The following is an 18,206-nucleotide window of genomic DNA, read 5'->3' as shown; positions in this document are numbered from 1 at the left end:
CTAGAACATCACGTAATCTGCTTCCTCAAATTAAGCGTAAGCATCCAGCCGAGAGAGAACCAGAGGATCAAATTCTATAGATTAAACCACATAGCATCAAATTAACAAAAGCACAACATCTGTAACGACCCAACTTTTTATACTAAGTTGAGGTTATTACTAAAAAAACAATAACAAAAGACACTTTCTTAAAAAGAAGAAGACTAAATTTTCATTAAAAATAGAATATTAAAACACTGATACATAGACGCGGAAGCAAAACTTAGTCTCCATATGGCATATCACATATTCTTCTCTGTCGCTCGCCAGCTTTCCTCTACCTTTACCTTTGCCTGAAATATTAAACATAGAAATAGTGAGTATAAACATATACTCAATAAGGGAACATATACTCAGTAAGGGACCCATTACTAGTCCCGCTAGGTGTCTATTAACTTCCCATTAGAGTTTTATAAAGAAGTACTCCTAAACTAGTGCGTTCCTGAACACACGTAGTCTAATGATCTCGTAGCAATATCTTTAGTCTTTGGTAGATCCAAAGAAACACTTAGGATAAAACTGATTTTTAGTAATCTCGAAAGAACATCTAAGACAAACTGGTCTTCAGTGAACCCGAAGGAACACTTAGGACAATCGTGCGGTAAGTGATCACGTCGGACCACTCATATACATAACATCTCATGAGACTAGTGATCCCGTTGGATCACATAGTCATAAAAAGGTGGTGATCCCGAGAGACACCCGTATGAGTACGACTATAATAGACAAAGTTAACAGAACACTCATCCATGACATGTAACATATCATAAACATCATAACATAGCATAAATATTAATCAATAACATCCTTAATCATGTGATTAATATATCATGCATCATCATCAATCATCAACATCAACACATTATGCATCTTAGCTACATCAATGCATAATGAAAAATTACATGCAAGCTCTTAACTTCAATTAAAAGGTCTAGTAGGAGAATCTCTTATTTGTAGATTTTAGCCAAACAATGTACTCCCTGGCTGACAGTAAAAATTCTCCAATTAATTTGATTCTAATAATAAAAGGAAAATTCAGTATCTTAATTAATAAAATTAGCAATTGGCTATCATCTAAAAATTCTCCAAAATTAATTAACTTCCACAAATCTTGGAGTTGAAACCAGTTCAACCTTGATTGGGAAAAAAATCCAAGATTTAAATCTTAAAAAAAAAATTATATTCCGTCATATAATTAATTTTACTTTTCTATATTAATTATTTATACAAAACCAAATAATTAATATTATATTCCACCAAAAATCCAAATTATTAATTATATATATATATATATATATACTCAATTAAATCCAATTCCACCAAAATCAATATTTCCTTCCAAGATCTCAAATTAACTTAAATCCTTAATTCTTTTTAATCAATCAAATCTTTTCTAATAAATCACTCATAAAATTTAATTATGAATTATCTTAACCCATCATTAAATTTTGGCTCCAATTCTTAATATAACACCCAAATAATTTAACATAATTAATAAAAACTTTTTAAAGATTTGGGATATTTATATTTCAATATATAATTATCGTTTTTCCTTTTAAATAAATCAAATTCCTTCTCTTTCCTTATTTACTCAATCATAACGACATCTCCCCATAATCAATATTTATCATTCTCTAAAATAATTAATTATCTTTCACAATAATTAATTATTATTTATCTTTCTCCAAAATAATTAACTATCTTCCACAATAAGTAACTATTATTTATTTTTCTCCAAAATAATTATCTTTTTACAAATAATTATATTTTTTCAAAATATAAATATTTTTCTTTTTTATTATTATTATTATTTTTCTCTCACCAAAATCTATAATAACATTTATATTTATTTAAACCATCATAATACACCAAATAGATTCCTTAACTTCTAATTTTAATTAATCTAACACCAAACAAATTTCTTAACTTTCAATTTCACTTAATGTAATACCCATAATAAGTTCCTTAAATTTTTGGGGTGTTACAACGTCAACGCAAGTTCAACTCCACAAACTAAATTTCTCCTGAAAACTCATGTGGACGCTCTTACCAAAATCATTATCATGAATCAAGATATGTTACTATAAAACCAATATTATTGTGAAATTTCATATAGTTCAAAAGCAATCTTGCCTTTTATTGGTTTATATCATATTTGGATTTTGTTTGTATAATCATATAAGATGAAACTTTGGAATGGGACATGATAAGGAAATTAAAATAATTCGAATTCCACTTTATCTTTTCAAATTTTCACGAAACTTATGTCCAAACAGTTTTATAAAAAAGGTTGAATTTTTGACTCACTGGTTCAACTAGTAGAAGGTTTTTAATGTTATTTGGAATTCATTAATATATATATATATATAAACATAATACTTTGATATACACATGTTATAAATTCATGTCATTTGAAATATGTCTAGTGTATCAAAGCAAGTGAAAAGTCGGATTTTCATCTTCATAATTATTTACTCGAGGAGAAAAAATGAAATATGCATAGTATGAAATATAATTTATATTATATGATATTAGAAAATAATTATCATAAAAATTTAATAAGCAGTTGTTGAGATTGACATTCAACCTATTATTAATTTATTGGTAACAACAATACATGTTTGTGATTCTATAAATATGTTCTCAAACAAATTCTAAATATGGTTGTTGAAATACAATTGCTATCCAATTTCTAAAAGTTGTTCTAAACCTATATCCAAAAGACACCGAGAAATTTTTATGATGATATCATTTTCATATCACTAATTAGTGGAGAATTTTTATGATGATATCATTTTCATAGTTTCTTTACGCCTTTGGAAAATTACTATTTCTAATGTAAAATGTTTTTTACATTTTAAAACTAACCTCTTTTCTAAAAATATTTTTTGAAACCACTTTTTACTTCCTTATATTTTAGTTCGATGGTCACCGATGGAACTAAAAATGTGTTACTTTGTGAGACTCTAATCACCTCCCATGCTACGTCAAGATTGAAAGTGTTTTTTACAATTTGACGCATTGATGCATTTCAAATAAGTATTGAGGAAGAGTTTATCGTTTACATTGTTGTTATTGTTATTAATATTAATATCAGTTATTATTGTTTATTTTTATTATTGAGATATTTTTAAATATAGTAAAATAAACTAAAATATTTACGACATATAGCAAAATTTTAGATTCTATAAATAATAGACACTTACGTATTTCTTTTACTATCTATTAATATAACTGAGAAGTGTCTATCAATGTTTGAAAGTTTCATTTTTTTTCTGCAAAATACGTGCACTCTTTAAAGGGAATTTATCAAAAATAACAAATTCATAAAATATTTACAAGATATAATAAATGTTCAGTTTCTATAAATAATACACATTGATAGACACTGATATGCTTCTATCAATGACATTAATAGACACTGATAGACTTCTATCAGTTTATATCATTGATAGAATCCAAAATTTTGCTATAGCTTGTAAATATTTTAATTTATTTTGCTACTTTTAGAAATGCCTCTTTTTCAAATGAAATGACACATTTTTTTCCCTAAACCCATTTTGACTATTCAATTGTTTTATTGTGTCTCAATTCTCTTGTAGTGATTCCATATTTTCCCATGTGTTGCAATGTCTTGAATTTGTTATATACTTCTTTACTGTTTACACATTTCTCACTTTTTTATTGTCAATTTCACATCACTTTTCTTGAGACAAATTTCAAAATACAGTAACAAGTTTTTGAAATTTTATTTTTTTAGTTTTCAAAATCTTGGTTGGTTTTTTTGTAATAATGGTAGAATAGAGATAACGAGAGAGGAATTTTTGATAAGTGTAAGTTATGTTTACTGTTTACAACTAGCTTTAAATTTTTAAGATCGAAAATCGAAAATAGAGAAGTAATACTCTTGTTCAAAACAATTTTGTATTTAGTTTTTAGTTTTTAAAATTTATGTTTGTTACCTCCAAAGAATGGATCTTTAAAACACTTGAATTGTAACGCCCCAAAAACTTCGAGCCAATAGGCCCCCCTCCACTCTCAATCTTCATTTTCTTCTTCTCCCCATGAACAACCTAGTGACGCTGCCTCCGTCTGGTCGTTTTCGCCCAAGCCAAGTTGTCCGCCATCTTCTTCCCCGTCGCGTATGCCTCTATTAGTGAAGCTCCATCTGCCATCGCTGTGTTCTTCATTCGTCGTCCGCGAAGCGCCAGCTGCCATCGTATCCTCGCAAGTCAGTCGCTTGTCGTCGTGGTTGCCTCATCCGCACTGTCGCTCCTTCCCCGTGTGTCGTTCAAGGAAGCCCAGCCACCGCCGCCACGTTCTCCAAGTCGCGCACCATACCCGAGCCGGCCTCCTTCGTCCTTCAGTCGTGAGTTGTTTGCCTCTGTACCGAGCTGCGTGGACCAAACCAAGCCTCATAGCATTCAATCCCACTCTTGGTGAGTTTCATAAGTGATTTACATAGCATGATACTTTATAGATTAGCACAAGTTTGAAAAAGTAAAAAAAATCATCTAAGTAAGGAAAAATTAAAATTTTTTACTAATTGGAAAATGTAATATACTAGTTGCAAGCTAAGAACCAAGAAAAAGGATAAGGAACTCACCAATTTAACTTACAAAAAAAAAAAAAAGATTTACTCTTACTTTTTACCGTAGCTTGCTGGCAAGTTAGGATGTCAGACCCAAGGGAATGTTGCTAATAAAAATTCTTGAAACCAAAGCTTGAAAGGAAAGTGATTAGTAGAAAAAGGAAAACATAAAAGAATATATAGGGAATATCAAGAGAATTTGTAACAAAAATCAAAACAAGTTATTTTTTTAGATGCAAATTTAATTTGCAAACAAAAAGTAGGAAACAATTAAAGAAACTCTCAAACAAATTGAATACTCATTGCCCTCTTATCTCTTAGAAGATTTCCTTTCCATTGGATCAAAAAAGATTGCTGGAGTTTTTGGAAGAAAAATGGCAGAATGGAGAGAGAAGAGTAAAAAAGATTGCTAGAGTTTTTTGAAGAAAATGGCAAAATAGAGAGGGAAGTGTTATGGCAAAATGGAGAGGGAAGTGTTCTGGCAAAATGAAATTTAGAGAGAATTTTGGTGAAAATTGGAGTTGGATTGATGTTTTGGAAGGAAAGTGGTTTGTATAAAAAAGAAAACATAAAATAATAAGTAAGGAATATCAAGAGAATTAATAAATTAAAAAAAACACTATTTAGTCTCATATTAAAATATAAAATTGTTGATATATTTTGTTTATAAACAATTTATTAATTAATTTTTCAAAATGAGAAATTTCATGTTTTTATGGAATTTAAATCATAAAATTCATAAATGAACATCACTTCTTTTCCGCATCAAATTTTTATATCCATATGACAAAAAAACAAATGAATTTTTCATACACTTTACAACTATAAAAATTTAAAAATAAATATTAATAATAATAATATTAGCAAAACAATGTAAAATATGACAAATACATGGTGGAAAATAATACAAGTTGACATATAAAATAGTTAGCAAATGATTTGGCAAATAATACATTTGACAAATAAGACAGGTTGGAAATAATGTACAGGGTTGGAAAATAATATATTGAAAATATATTGAAAATAATATAAAATAATATATTGAAAATAATATATTGGAAATAATATAAAATAATATATTTGAAATAATATAAAAAAATAAATTGGAAATAAAATAAAATAATATATTTGAAATAATATAAAATTATATGTTGGAAATAAAATATTGAAAATAATATATTGGAAATAATATAAAATAATATATTGGAAATAATATAAAATATAAGTTGGAAATAATATAAAATAATATATTGGAAATAAAATATTGAAAATAATATATTGGAAATAATATACCGGTTGCTACAGGTTTGGGAAATAAATACAAAGTGTAATATGCAGGTTGTGAAATAAATATCAGACTTAATAAACTATTCTGTCTTTCACAACTCTCATCAATTAATTTTAAGCATGCAATATATTTAATAAAAAGTAAACAAAAAAATTAATAACAATCAAATTAAATCCTAAATCTAACAAATTTAAATCAATTGACTTAAAAAAATTTAAAAATAGCATAATAAACTCAAATGACCTAAATTTAACAAATTTGAAGTACGTTGAAATCAATTGGTTTAAATCTTTTAAGCCAGTAAACTCTAATGACTTAAATATAACAAAAATCAATTGGCCTAAATCTACTAAATTTGATCCAATAATAAATTTAATTGGCTTAAACCTAACAAAATTGAAGAAGTAAAACAATAGTAAACTCAAATAATCTAAATTTAACAAATTCATTGAAATCAATTGGCCTAAATCTACTAAATTTGATGCAACAATAAAATTAAATTTAATTGGCATAAACCTAACAAAATTAAAAAAAATTTATTTAATTGGTCTAAACCTAACAAAATTAAAGTAGAGTAAAGAATAAACTCAAATGACTAAGTATAACAAATTCATTGAAATCAATTGGCCTAAATCAGCTAAATTTAATGCAACAATACATTTAATTGGCCTAAACCTAACAAAATTAAAGTATAGTAAAAAGTAAACTCAAATGACCTAAATCTAATAAATTCGAACTATATTGAAATCAATTGGTGCTAAATTTGAAGCAACAATAAAAGCACGTTAAACTCAATTGGCCTAAACCCTAACAGACTTACCCTAACAAAATTGATTTTAAATGTAAATTAAATAAAATCAATTAACGTAATTTCAACATAAATAAATTTTAAAAAATACACCATTATAATTGGTCACAAACTCAAAAGAGTAAGGAAAAGAGGAAAAAATAGTTACCTTTGAAGACCAATTTGACATAATAGTTTCCTTAGCTTTTTTTTTTCAACCCTTCCAATTGGTCTCAATCTAACATACCTTCGTAAAAAGAAATTCTCCTTTGTTTTTATATGTTTTTATAGAACAGAGAGGGCAGTATCGTGTTTTAAGAGTGAAAAAGGTGGAAGAGTCTGAAGAGGGAGAGGAAAAAAATCTTAGGAGAGAGAATTAGGTGAGTTGAAGGGAAATAAGTAGGAAGGAGATGTGTTATTCATTTTTTTGTTTTTTTTTTTAAAAACAAATGGTTAAATTCAAATTCAAATCCAACTTTCAAAATAAAATAAAAATAAAGTAAAATAAAGTAGATAAATAAAATAAAAAAGTAAATAAAAATAATAATAAATAAAGGACAAAATGTTATATCTAAGAACTCTTACCCTTAGAAGATTACCCTTCCATTGGATCAAAAAAAAATTGCTGGAGTTTATTCTTACGACGTAAAATTTATGTCAAGAAAAATTAAATAACGACGCAAAAATTGTGTCAATAAAAATTCTGCATTTGTTATTTTTAACGACACATTTTACTTCCACCCACCTTTTTGTTATTTTTAACGACACAATATTTTGATTACTAGTGTCGTTAAAACCCAAATTTGTACTAGTGAAAGCAGCTTCAATCTTCAAGGGCGGTTGATTTCAAGAGTTGAGGAGGCTCCTAGCTCTTTGGGAGATTTCTCTCTGGACTGCAACGACCCAACTTTTTAGTCTAAGCTGAGGTCATTACTTACTGCTAAGACACGACATCCAACATAAAAACTCAATAAAGATCATGTTCAAAATTCATTAAAACTTCAAGATGTAATAAAATCGTCTTTGGGCCCAATTTCAAATCAATTTCAAAAGTTGCAAAACATAGTCTATGAAATTTCAAACAAAACAAACAAACAAATGTTCTAACCAGTACTTAAAATTAGACATTCTCATATAGCCTTCGTGCATCATTCTTGCCCCTCGCAGGTCTGCTTCATACATTACCTTTACCTGAAAAAGTTAAACATAAAAGGGTGAGTATAAAATATACCCAGTAAGAGACCCACTACTGGTCCCATTAGGGTAATAATAAGTAGCCTCATATTAAGGGCTACCTTGCACATAACAGTCTTGTGGTTCCATATAGGACGCACACATCAATCAGTCTAGTGATCCTAAATGATACACATATCAGTCTAGTAATCCCATCGGATACACATATCAGTCTAGTGATCCCGTCGGATACACAACATGTGGTGATCGTATAGGACACCGTGCCGGCAAGGTACACTACCCCATGGATAAAGCTAACTATTACCCCTCAGTTCATTCTAAACAGTCTACAATAGTCACATCACAATATAGCTCAAACTAACAATCCAATCTCTAAGTATAATCAGTTAGATGGTCTAGGTTCAGTCAACAACATCATTTGTCACTATACATATATCCAATTCATACAATATAGTCACACTACCTGAAACTAGTCAACAAATCGACTCATCACTATATAATCACACCTGGCGATGCGGACGGGGCAACCACGACGACGAGTGACTGATTTGCGAGGATACGACGGCGGCTGACGCTTCGTGGACAAAGGACGAAGAATGTAGCGATGGCAGGCGGAGCTTCGCTAATAGAGACAGATACGACGGGGAAGAAGACGGTAGATGACTGGGCTTGGGCAGAAACGATCGGACGGAAGCAACATCGCTATGTGGTTCATAGGGAGAAGAAGAAAATGAAGATTGAGAGTTAGGGGTGGCTGTCGGTTGGGATGAGGAAGAAGAAGAAGATTTTAGGGTTTTTAAAAAAGAAAAACAAAATAATAAATATAATAATACTAATAATAATAATATATAATAATGTAATTATATTATATCATTTTATATTATATTATCTTATATTATTATAAAAACATATTTTCCTTTTTCTTTTCTTTTTCTCACCAAACTCAAATAGCACCACTCCCAACAAAATAAAATCTTCAAAATTTAGGATAATAGTATTAAAAAATTTACCTCAAAATTTTGGGGCATTACATAGACCTTCTAGAATAAAAAATTTCCAACCCCCACAAATGAAGAGAACTTCTTTATTTATAGAGTTCCTTGGTGGGCTTTTATGGACTTGGGTCTTATCTGGTCTATGGATCAGACCCATGGGCTCAATCACATGAATTTGGATCATATTTTACTTTGTACTAAATTAAGCTTATTTTTTTGCTCAATTGAATTTTAGCCCAAATAAATAATATTTAATTGAATCAAGATAATTAATTTGATCAAGTTGTCATAATAAAAACACGTGACATCATTAGAATTGACCAATTTGTCTTTAGATTTAATTTGGAAGCCAACCAAATTTTAGATTTAATTACAAGTTATTCCTAAAGACACTATTTGTTTAGGAGAAACCACTTGAGTTTTTAATTTAAATTTTATATTTAAGTAGGTAAAAATTATAATCTATGTATATTTCAAAATTCAAGCACACAAATATCTATATCTTCATATATATATAGCATTAGTAGAGACATAGTCACGTAGGACAAAATTACAGGGGACAAAACCACAAAACATCTTATTGGACAAAGATTTCATATAGCAAACTTAAAAACTACACCCTACACATCAAATCTCTAGCTAAAAGTATTCAATCATTTCATAGACACACACTTAGTAGGAGAAAAGTACAAATTATTCTTTAGTAATAATCGTAAAGATGTAAGATATGTCATATTGGTATGGGGTCTATAAGCATAGCAGTAATGAAATGTTTGGTGTCTCCGTGAACAAATGTGTAACCATCTTCCTTCTTATAGAAAAACTCAGAGAGTCTTCCATGATTCAGCACACGTATAACGATTGCAGTTGAAAGCTTTGTTGATTTCATAATGTAATCTTCTATCATATCTTTCCATGCTTTTGTGATTTCTTTTCCTAATTCAACTATGGCATCTTCTTCTGATACTTCATGTTGTTTCATGTAGCACTCAACAGCAGAATCGATATGACCCCTCTCTTGTTCAAACTATAGAAAGAAGAGAACAAGCAGATTAAAGTATCAATATTGAAGTTTCACTTTCTTAGTGACCTTATATCCAATATTTTTAAAATCAAATAAAGATGTTGATTTTTCCATTGTAGTTTCAGTTTTTGTTCATTTTCATCTCTACTTTTTTAAATGGTTATTTTCTTCTATCAAAACTTTATCATGAGACTCCAAACTCCATCATCAAATTTCTTTAAATAATATAACCATAATTTTTATCAAAGATCTTCTATTATGTATAAATTTATGTTAAAATTTTGTATATAGAAATCAAAATTATCACACGTTTGAAAAATAAAGAAAGCAGGCAAAAACTAAAGTGAAAAGACAAATGATGAACAAAAGTTGAAAATACAAAATTTAATTAAAGAGCAAAGTAGAATTTAAACCTTAATATGAAATCTTTCATCTAATCTTGTTTAGGTGTAAGAGCTTTCATATACATTGTTTTGATATGAACCATCACATGCATCAAATTATTATTTATCTCTTATTTAATGATTCATTAGGGTTTCTTTTACTGGGAGACTATATGTAAAGTGCAGCTGTTAGGTTGTTCAAGGAGTTTGGATTTTCTATGATTTTCTATAATTTGGAATGATAATTTTCCTTTGTGTTAATAACAAAGATTAATTGGGCTAAGAACATCCCACAGAGTAATGATAGGCCATCGAGAACGGGCCTGTAATCCTTCTACCATTGAGAGCAAGTGGTAACACTGCTCTGTGAACCAGCTTGACGCGGTTCCCACCATTTTTAGGGGCAATGGAATCTTGGATTACGCCGAAAGCCCAAGGCAAAACTCCCTACTTGTAATGGGTAGGCCAGAGATCGTCTCAGCAAACCCTACTCGGTAGAGCGAATCAACATTCGGCCACTTTAATGTCCCCATTTGGGTTACAAGCTCACACTACCGAGCTGGGATAAAAAAAAAGATTCATCACCAATAACCTTTTTGCAATTCTTGATATATCTATGGTTACCTACTTGAAAATCTATGCAAAATTGATCAGCTAATTGATTGTGAAGTATTCTAGAGAACTAGTTCTTGTCTCATAGTCTTCAATATAAAAAAGTAATCCAAATCTAATCCTTCCTTTCTATTGAGTTAAATTGATTATTTGAAGTTTAGAATTTGATAGCTAGGGGTTCAAAAGTTGTGTTCTTTCTTTTCTTTTTTTTTTTTTTTTTTGTAAAGGTATTCTAGTAAAAGGGTGGAGTTAGGGAATTGAATCTCGCTCTAACCTTCTCAAGGTTTGATAGTACAAGTACTATATCAGTTGAGCAAAATGTTCATATTAACATATTCCTAATCTTTAGTTTCTAGAATTTTCATATCTAAGGATTAAGTTTATTAAAAAATATTCAATAATAGCAACCATATATAAGAGATATCTTTAAATTAAATGTAATGGCTTGTGTACCTTGTGAGAAGTTATGTCATTCATGAGCCTCCCAATTATTCCACTTGCTTTGAGAAGCATTGGGTCACTCTCAACCCATTCAAAAACCTCTTGTGAAGCAGCAACTCCCATTCCAACAAATGAAATTGGAACATAAACATAAAAACAAGTTGACACAATTGCTACTTTCATGTACTCTTCAAATGTAGGCATATATCCTTCATGAAACCATTTTGCTTCTGCAAAATAAGCTCTACATTGCCTTTTCATCTATACACAAATATTTAACATAGATATATTAGAAAAAGCTTGAAAATTTGAAAATAAAATTATATAACATTGATGAGTAAATTAAAAATTTCTCACCCCTTCTTTTGCAAAGTGAATAGCATATGGATTAATGTTGTCCTTGCTGATATCTTTTTCAATCTCCTCATAAACTTTTAAGATAGCTCTATAGAGTACTTTCATGCACTTTGGGAGTTTCTCAATGCCAATGCTATCCCACCTAAAATTCAATCAAAGCAAACTCATATTTTTATTGACATAGTACCAGTATGTTGTATTCTATTCTAGTTGGTCATCAGCTATATTCATTTTGGCATGATTTAGTAGGAATTATTGATGAAAAAAGTTAAGTATATATGTCTAAAACATTTTATAATGTTCAATATTATTTGAAGGTAAATTATATATTGAATCAATATCAAGTTGAAGAGTTAAACCTTTCGATTGCATTTGTGAATAATTCAAGCTCATCGAATGTACCATAGACGTCGTAAATATCATCAAGAAGGATTGTAAGAACGGCAATCTTGGCCAATATTATTCTACCGTAAGAGTATTTAGGTTCATAAAATACTCCCAATGCCCAAATGTAACTTTCGACCATCCTATCTCTTGCAAAATATAGTTCTTTCATCAACTTCAAATCTTTCCACCACCTATATTTACGCAAATTAGCATGTAAAAAAATTTGAGAAAGTTAGTTCTTTATCCCTCTTTTCGGAATCAAACGAATCAAAAAGAATTTAAGGAAGATAGTTCTTATATCAAAATTGGTTAACAATGATGATAATCTTTGCACAAGAGACCACTCACTATAGGAATATGTTTCCAACATTTTATAAAGAGAATTATTAGGCAGTAATAAATATCTATCAGCATATATCGTTGATAAATGAGTACTAGTATATCAATGTTTATTAATATCTATTTAATAATATTTTTTATATTTTAATTTAAATAGCTCACTTACTAACTCCAAAAGTAAATAATAGACTATTTTGTAAGATTAATTGAAAATGGAATGATGGCTAAGATATAGTCAACAAAAATGATATTTAAACCAAATTAAAATTATGACTCAAAATTGAGCCTTATTCTTATAACAAAAATGCCCAGCCTAACCTTAAAAGACAAAAAAACCACCCTAAATCTAATTACAAAATCAAGTTAGAAAAATAGTTGGACACAACTTATACATGTGTGTCCATGTTTGAAAATCGAAAGTACTTCCAAAATATGTTTAGATCTTCTTTTTTTCATAATCAAAATACAAAAAAAAAAAAAAACATATTTTTCATTAATCAAAATTAATTTTGATAATATGAAAATTATATTCTAAAATTATAAATTAATTTTGAGTGATATTAAAATGATACAAGCTTAAACCTAACCAGCAAAAAATGAAAGCTGCAGACTTCAAAAATTAATTTACTACTTATTTAGATTTCTTATTTAAGAACCTGAACGGTATGAAAGAAAAGGTTCACATATCACCTTGAAACTTCATATAGTTCTTTTTGGTAGAGTTTTTGCATAGCATTGTAATCCAACTTTGCAAACTTGAGCAAAACATTGTTCTTCAATGGATCCTTTTCATAGGTAGAGATATGGTGTTTGGTGATAAGCCTTGGCAAAGCTTTAAGGATTGGCCATCTCAAAGCATATTTAGCTTCATCTCTATAAGGACAGCTAAAATCCATAGCCATTTCTTCAAGCTTTTTAGTTGTAAAGGCCAAAGCTTTATCTAATATAATCTCTCCATTCATTCTCCAATGTGATGCTTCATACAAACTCATTATTTCCCTTTTTCCCTTCACAGTTGATTCTTTGAAATCTCCCTCTTCATTTGTAAATTTGTTGAATATCTCTGTTTTTTAAAATTTACAAAACAAAGTCAAACAATTTGAAAAACCCTTAACTGATAATATAATTTTATGAAACTTTCATTTAATAAAATATTGCCACGTCAGGATTTATAATTTAATATATTTATTATGCAATAATCTAAAATAATAATAAACTTATGTCGTGTGATAATCCAAAATAATGATAACCATGTACAATTTGTACCCTATATGTAACATAACATTGAAAAAAAAGATATTATCGATGTTTAGTCTCACTAAAAATTGATCGATGTTTAATACTTCTTAAAATTACAAATCGTTAGATACAAGATTATAATATTCAAATTATACTTAATAAATTACTTGAATTTTGGCTAAATTATTCCTTTAACTTTCTCTTATTTTTATATAATTTTAAATAAAAAGGTTAATGATTTGTTTCAGAATAATCTTTCAAATTGTGAAAAGAAATAAATAAAATTTAAAAATATTCTTACCATGTTCAATAGGATAATCCCCATATATATTGGTTATAGTAATTTATAAGAGGTGATTGGATCAGTACAAAATGAAATTGGTGGGAAATCTGTCGGCATGCATACAATTTTTGACAATAAGTGCTGTGGGAAGAAGATAAAATTGGTGAATAGATTAAGTGAAAATTGTTTAAGGAATGATTCTATCCAAAAAGGAAATTGGGATAAAAATCGTTTAGATTTGGGGTCTGATCGTGTAGCCAAATCTAAAAGATCATATACCAAATTTTGAAAAAAAAAAAATGGTTCTAAACGATCTTATACCAAATTATGGGAAAAAAAAAATTGGTTAGATTTGGGATAGCCAAATATAAAGGATCGTAGATCAAATTTTGAAAAAAAAAATTGGTTCTAAATGATTCTATACCAAATTTTGAAAAAAAATGGTTTAGATTTGGCGCGATCGTGCAGCCAAATCTAAACTCTAAATGATCGTGTAACAAATTAGTCAAATTGAAATGATCGTATACCAAATCGCATTACCAAATATATTGCACGCATCTTTGATAGGTCATTTTTTGTATTTTACATGTTGGGCTTACGAGCTTTTTCTATTTTCATAATTGTTATATAGAATGTAAATATTTTGCCTTTTTTTATATTTTTAAAAATACTCCTTGTTAAAAAAATAGTTGAGACATTTATTTCTAAAAATAAATATGTGTTTGAGTTTTTGTTTGGATTTTTTTCATATATAGGAGAGTCAAATTATTTATGAATGTGGAGCAAAATGTTAATAATAACAAACATTTTACTGTATTTAAAAATATTTTCAATAATTTTATTATTTAAAATAATTATTTTTTATTTTAAATTTTATTTTCCTAAACAATAAAAATAGAAATGTTTAATAATCATTTGTGATTTTTAATTTAATTTTTTCGAGAAGCAAACATTCTATCACGTTTTAAAATTTCAAAACAATGGTATTAAATAATTATATATTTTATAAAAAAAATTAAAAAACAAAGTTATTTTATAATATAGTAAAATGAACCAAAATATTTATAAAATATAACAAATTTTTATATTTATTTTTTGTAGTACCGATAAGATATGAAAATTTGATATATTTTGTAAATTTTCAATTGTTTTGTCATTTACAATAATTTTTCATATTTTTATTGATCTAAAAGAATTTTGAAAAAAAATATATATGTACTTATCGGCTTGAAAAAAGATAGGAGTTTTTCAAACACAGAAAAAATGACAATTATTAACACTCTATAGAAAAATACATTAAAAGATAAAATTTATTAAGTTGATTTTTCTACGAAGTTATATAAATATCTAGTCAATTTTTTTATTTTTGACAATTTCAGAAGAAAAATACGAGAAAAATTCTACAAATTAAACTCACTATTCCTAAAAACAAAAATAATTTAGCAAGAAAAGATATACTTACCACAGGAAACATAGTAACCTTGTTGTCTAAGTAATCGAAATTTGAGAGAAGCATAGTAAATGTCTTCATCGCGGTCGTCGAGATTGAAAGAGTTTTGAATCTTTAGGATTTCATTAATTTCTGTATCGAAATAATAAGAGAAACCTAAACGTTGAATTGAATCAATCAAACTTAGCTTTTCAGAATAATTTTGTGGGGTAGCCACCAACATTCTTATTACTTCTTCTTTAAGCTTTTCATGCTCTTTTTCCACCATGTTTTCCTCTTCCTCATTTTCTGTCATGTCCTACAACAAAATGCGAGATTTTTTTTATTTATTAGGAAGAAGAAGGAATAAATTACAAAGAAAAACTAGATTTAAAAAATTATGATCCGTCCCCTTCAAAATTTAAAACATCAAACTTCCAAATATTTCTCGATTTTAATGGAAGAAATTTTAAGAAAAATGTGATTGAAAATGAAATGTAATTAACAAAGATTTATAAATTTACATAATAATTCAAATTCATTAGAAAAAAGAAAACTAAACAAAAATAGGTGACAACAACAAGAATACATATATACACACCATACCATGAAGTTGGAATGGCATGAAATGAAGTAATCTCCCCATGCACATGGTGGTGGAGAGAACTTTGCAACTCGACGAGGGACCTCATCAGTGAGTAAAGGTGAACCTTTATCTTCAAATGACATCATTCTTTTTCTTATGATAGATAAAAGGAGCTTTATGCTTTAAAAACAAAGTGCTTTTAGTATGTTTGCTTTATCGAGCTTAAACAACTTTGAAGCTTTGGCAATGATATATATAGACAATGGAAGGGTTTAGCGGGAACTCAGATGATTTTAAATTATATATTTGTTTTACAAATATCTTTTTTCTTTTTCTGGAATAAAGATACTACATATCTTAAACAAATATCTATTTATTAATAATTATATTGGTCATTTGTGGGTGGAATTATACTCTTTAATTCCAAAAATTCTATCGGAAACTTATAATTTCGTATCAATCAAATTCAATTAAATTCTAGACTTTTATAGAATTAATTTATATATTTAGGCTTTTACTCGTAATTTATTTGTAAAATGTTCATGAATAACTTTAATCGTTCATTTTTGTAAAACTAATATTTAAAGAAGACCTACACATTTGAGAATAACTTATGTGTAGATCATCTTTAAAATAAGTTAAATGAAAGGTCTAAATTAATTGACTTATAAAAGTTTATATATTTAATTGACTCAAATTACAAGTTACACACTATATTAGTCTAATGAAGTATAAAAATTAAGGGTATAAATTGAAACGCTAGTAGAAGTTTAAGGTTTGAATCAACAATGTAATTAGTATTCGTGTGTATTATCCGTGTAGGATTTAAATTTATACCAGTTAGGGATGTTAATTAAATTTGATATTTGCACCAAAAGAAATAAAAAATAAAATAAACTACTTTTAGTTCTTTAACATTTTGGAAATGGAGTCTATATTTAGACCATATATATAATGATTGGTGAGCCAATGGACAATGCAAAAAACTAATGACCCACATAGTTAATTAACCCTACAATGAACTTAACTCAAGTTGGAGAGATATTTTCTAACCATATGAGAATCAAATAACAAAAAAATACCAACAATCGTTCTTAGAAAACTTTCATATTCGATCTTTTTAATTAAATGCTACTTTGTAATTTATAATATATTTACGAGATATAATAAAAAAATCTTTTAAGCTAGTTGAGCCATTTTGGTATTTTGATGAGTATTTGATTGGATTTTCAGAATGCCCATCAAATATTAATTTTTGTGCTAAATTTATTTTTGAAATTAAGCCAAATTATTTTAATTGAAGGTTGATTATGTATTTTGGAAGCAATTAGTGGAATTTTATTATCAAAGATTTTTAGCTAACTTCGAGAAAAGGGATTTCTACTACGGGACCTTATACTGAAGTTGGAATGTATTGACCGAGAGGGTTTGAGTGTTATGTACATATGTGGTTTAGAGTGTATTAATGGTTTACACAAGGCTTGTACGGTTGTAACGCCCCAAAAATTAAGATAACCTTTGAAGTTAATTATTTTAATTTTATTTAATTAGGTTTAGGTTTAATTTATTGGACGTTATTTTATCTTCATTTAATAAAAATTATTTGATTTCATGGAAATTGAAATTAATCAAATAATGTGGATGTTATTTAATTATATTGAAGGGTGGAAAATGGGAAAGGAAAAGATAATTCTATTTGTTAAAATATAATTATTTAAAGAAAAGATATTTTATTTTGGAAAAAAGATAAAGATAAATTATTTGTTGAATGATAATTAGTTAGAGAAAAAATATTTGTTGAGAAAGAAAAAAATAATAAGAAGGAGAAAATAATTATATTTTGGGAAAATATAATTATTAGTAAAAAGATAACCTTTAGAAGATAAATGTTGATGGATGAAAAATTAATATGAGATAGAATTTTGGATTTATTTGATTGGATGGAAGATTTAAATGAAGAGAGAGAATTCACGAGTCACCTAGTAGAGACGCAAGCTAAGCACCTTCATTCCGCATGGCGACCGACCTTGTTTTGCGTATCCTCTTCAAGCTGAGCGTCTGAGTCCCTATCATCATTAGATTGTCAAGCTGTTGTTCCTCTCCATTGAAGCTCCATCATTGTAGCTGAGTCGTGTGCATTTTTGTTTGAATCTATCTCCCTAGACCTGAGCTGTGTGTTCCCTTTCACCTCTCCAAGTTGCATGTAAGCCGTCCTCTTTAGCCGAGCCACCT

General features: G+C 28.2%; 1 protein-coding gene across 2 annotated transcripts; it reads right to left on the bottom strand.

Annotated features, from left to right (window-relative positions):
* Positions 1 to 9,451: 9,451 nt before the first annotated feature.
* Positions 9,452 to 16,211, bottom strand: LOC103491131 ((-)-germacrene D synthase). 2 transcript variants are annotated; one of them, XM_017045165.2, is made up of 7 exons: positions 15,995 to 16,211; positions 15,422 to 15,707; positions 13,128 to 13,500; positions 12,071 to 12,289; positions 11,712 to 11,853; positions 11,367 to 11,615; positions 9,452 to 9,921 (listed from the first exon to the last, which is right to left on the bottom strand). In XM_017045165.2, exons 1-7 carry the CDS (start codon positions 16,118 to 16,120, stop codon positions 9,625 to 9,627), a joined length of 1,692 nt encoding a protein of 563 aa, XP_016900654.1. In that variant the 5' UTR covers positions 16,121 to 16,211; the 3' UTR covers positions 9,452 to 9,624. The 2 variants fall into 2 exon arrangements, with proteins under 2 accessions (XP_016900654.1, XP_050942480.1); XM_051086523.1 differs by lacking the exon at positions 12,071 to 12,289.
* Between the last annotated feature and the right edge of the window lie 1,995 nt (positions 16,212 to 18,206).

The sequence above is a fragment of the Cucumis melo genome, chromosome 6 (assembly GCF_025177605.1).
Source record: "Cucumis melo cultivar AY chromosome 6, USDA_Cmelo_AY_1.0, whole genome shotgun sequence".
Classification (NCBI taxonomy): domain Eukaryota; kingdom Viridiplantae; phylum Streptophyta; class Magnoliopsida; order Cucurbitales; family Cucurbitaceae; genus Cucumis; species Cucumis melo.
This window is presented reverse-complemented; position numbering and strand designations above follow the sequence as displayed.

Bases quoted from the DNA above. Each gene is read 5' to 3' on its own strand.
- LOC103491131 (XM_017045165.2), bottom strand. From the start codon at position 16,120: ATGATGTCATTTGAAGATAAAGGTTCACCTTTACTCACTGATGAGGTC. The intron at 11,854-12,070 runs GTTTAACTCTTC...ATTGAATTTTAG, and splicing joins TTCACAAATGCAATCGAAAG to GTGGGATAGCATTGGCATTG. The intron at 11,616-11,711 runs GTGAGAAATTTT...ATTTGTGTATAG, and splicing joins TTCACTTTGCAAAAGAAGGG to ATGAAAAGGCAATGTAGAGC.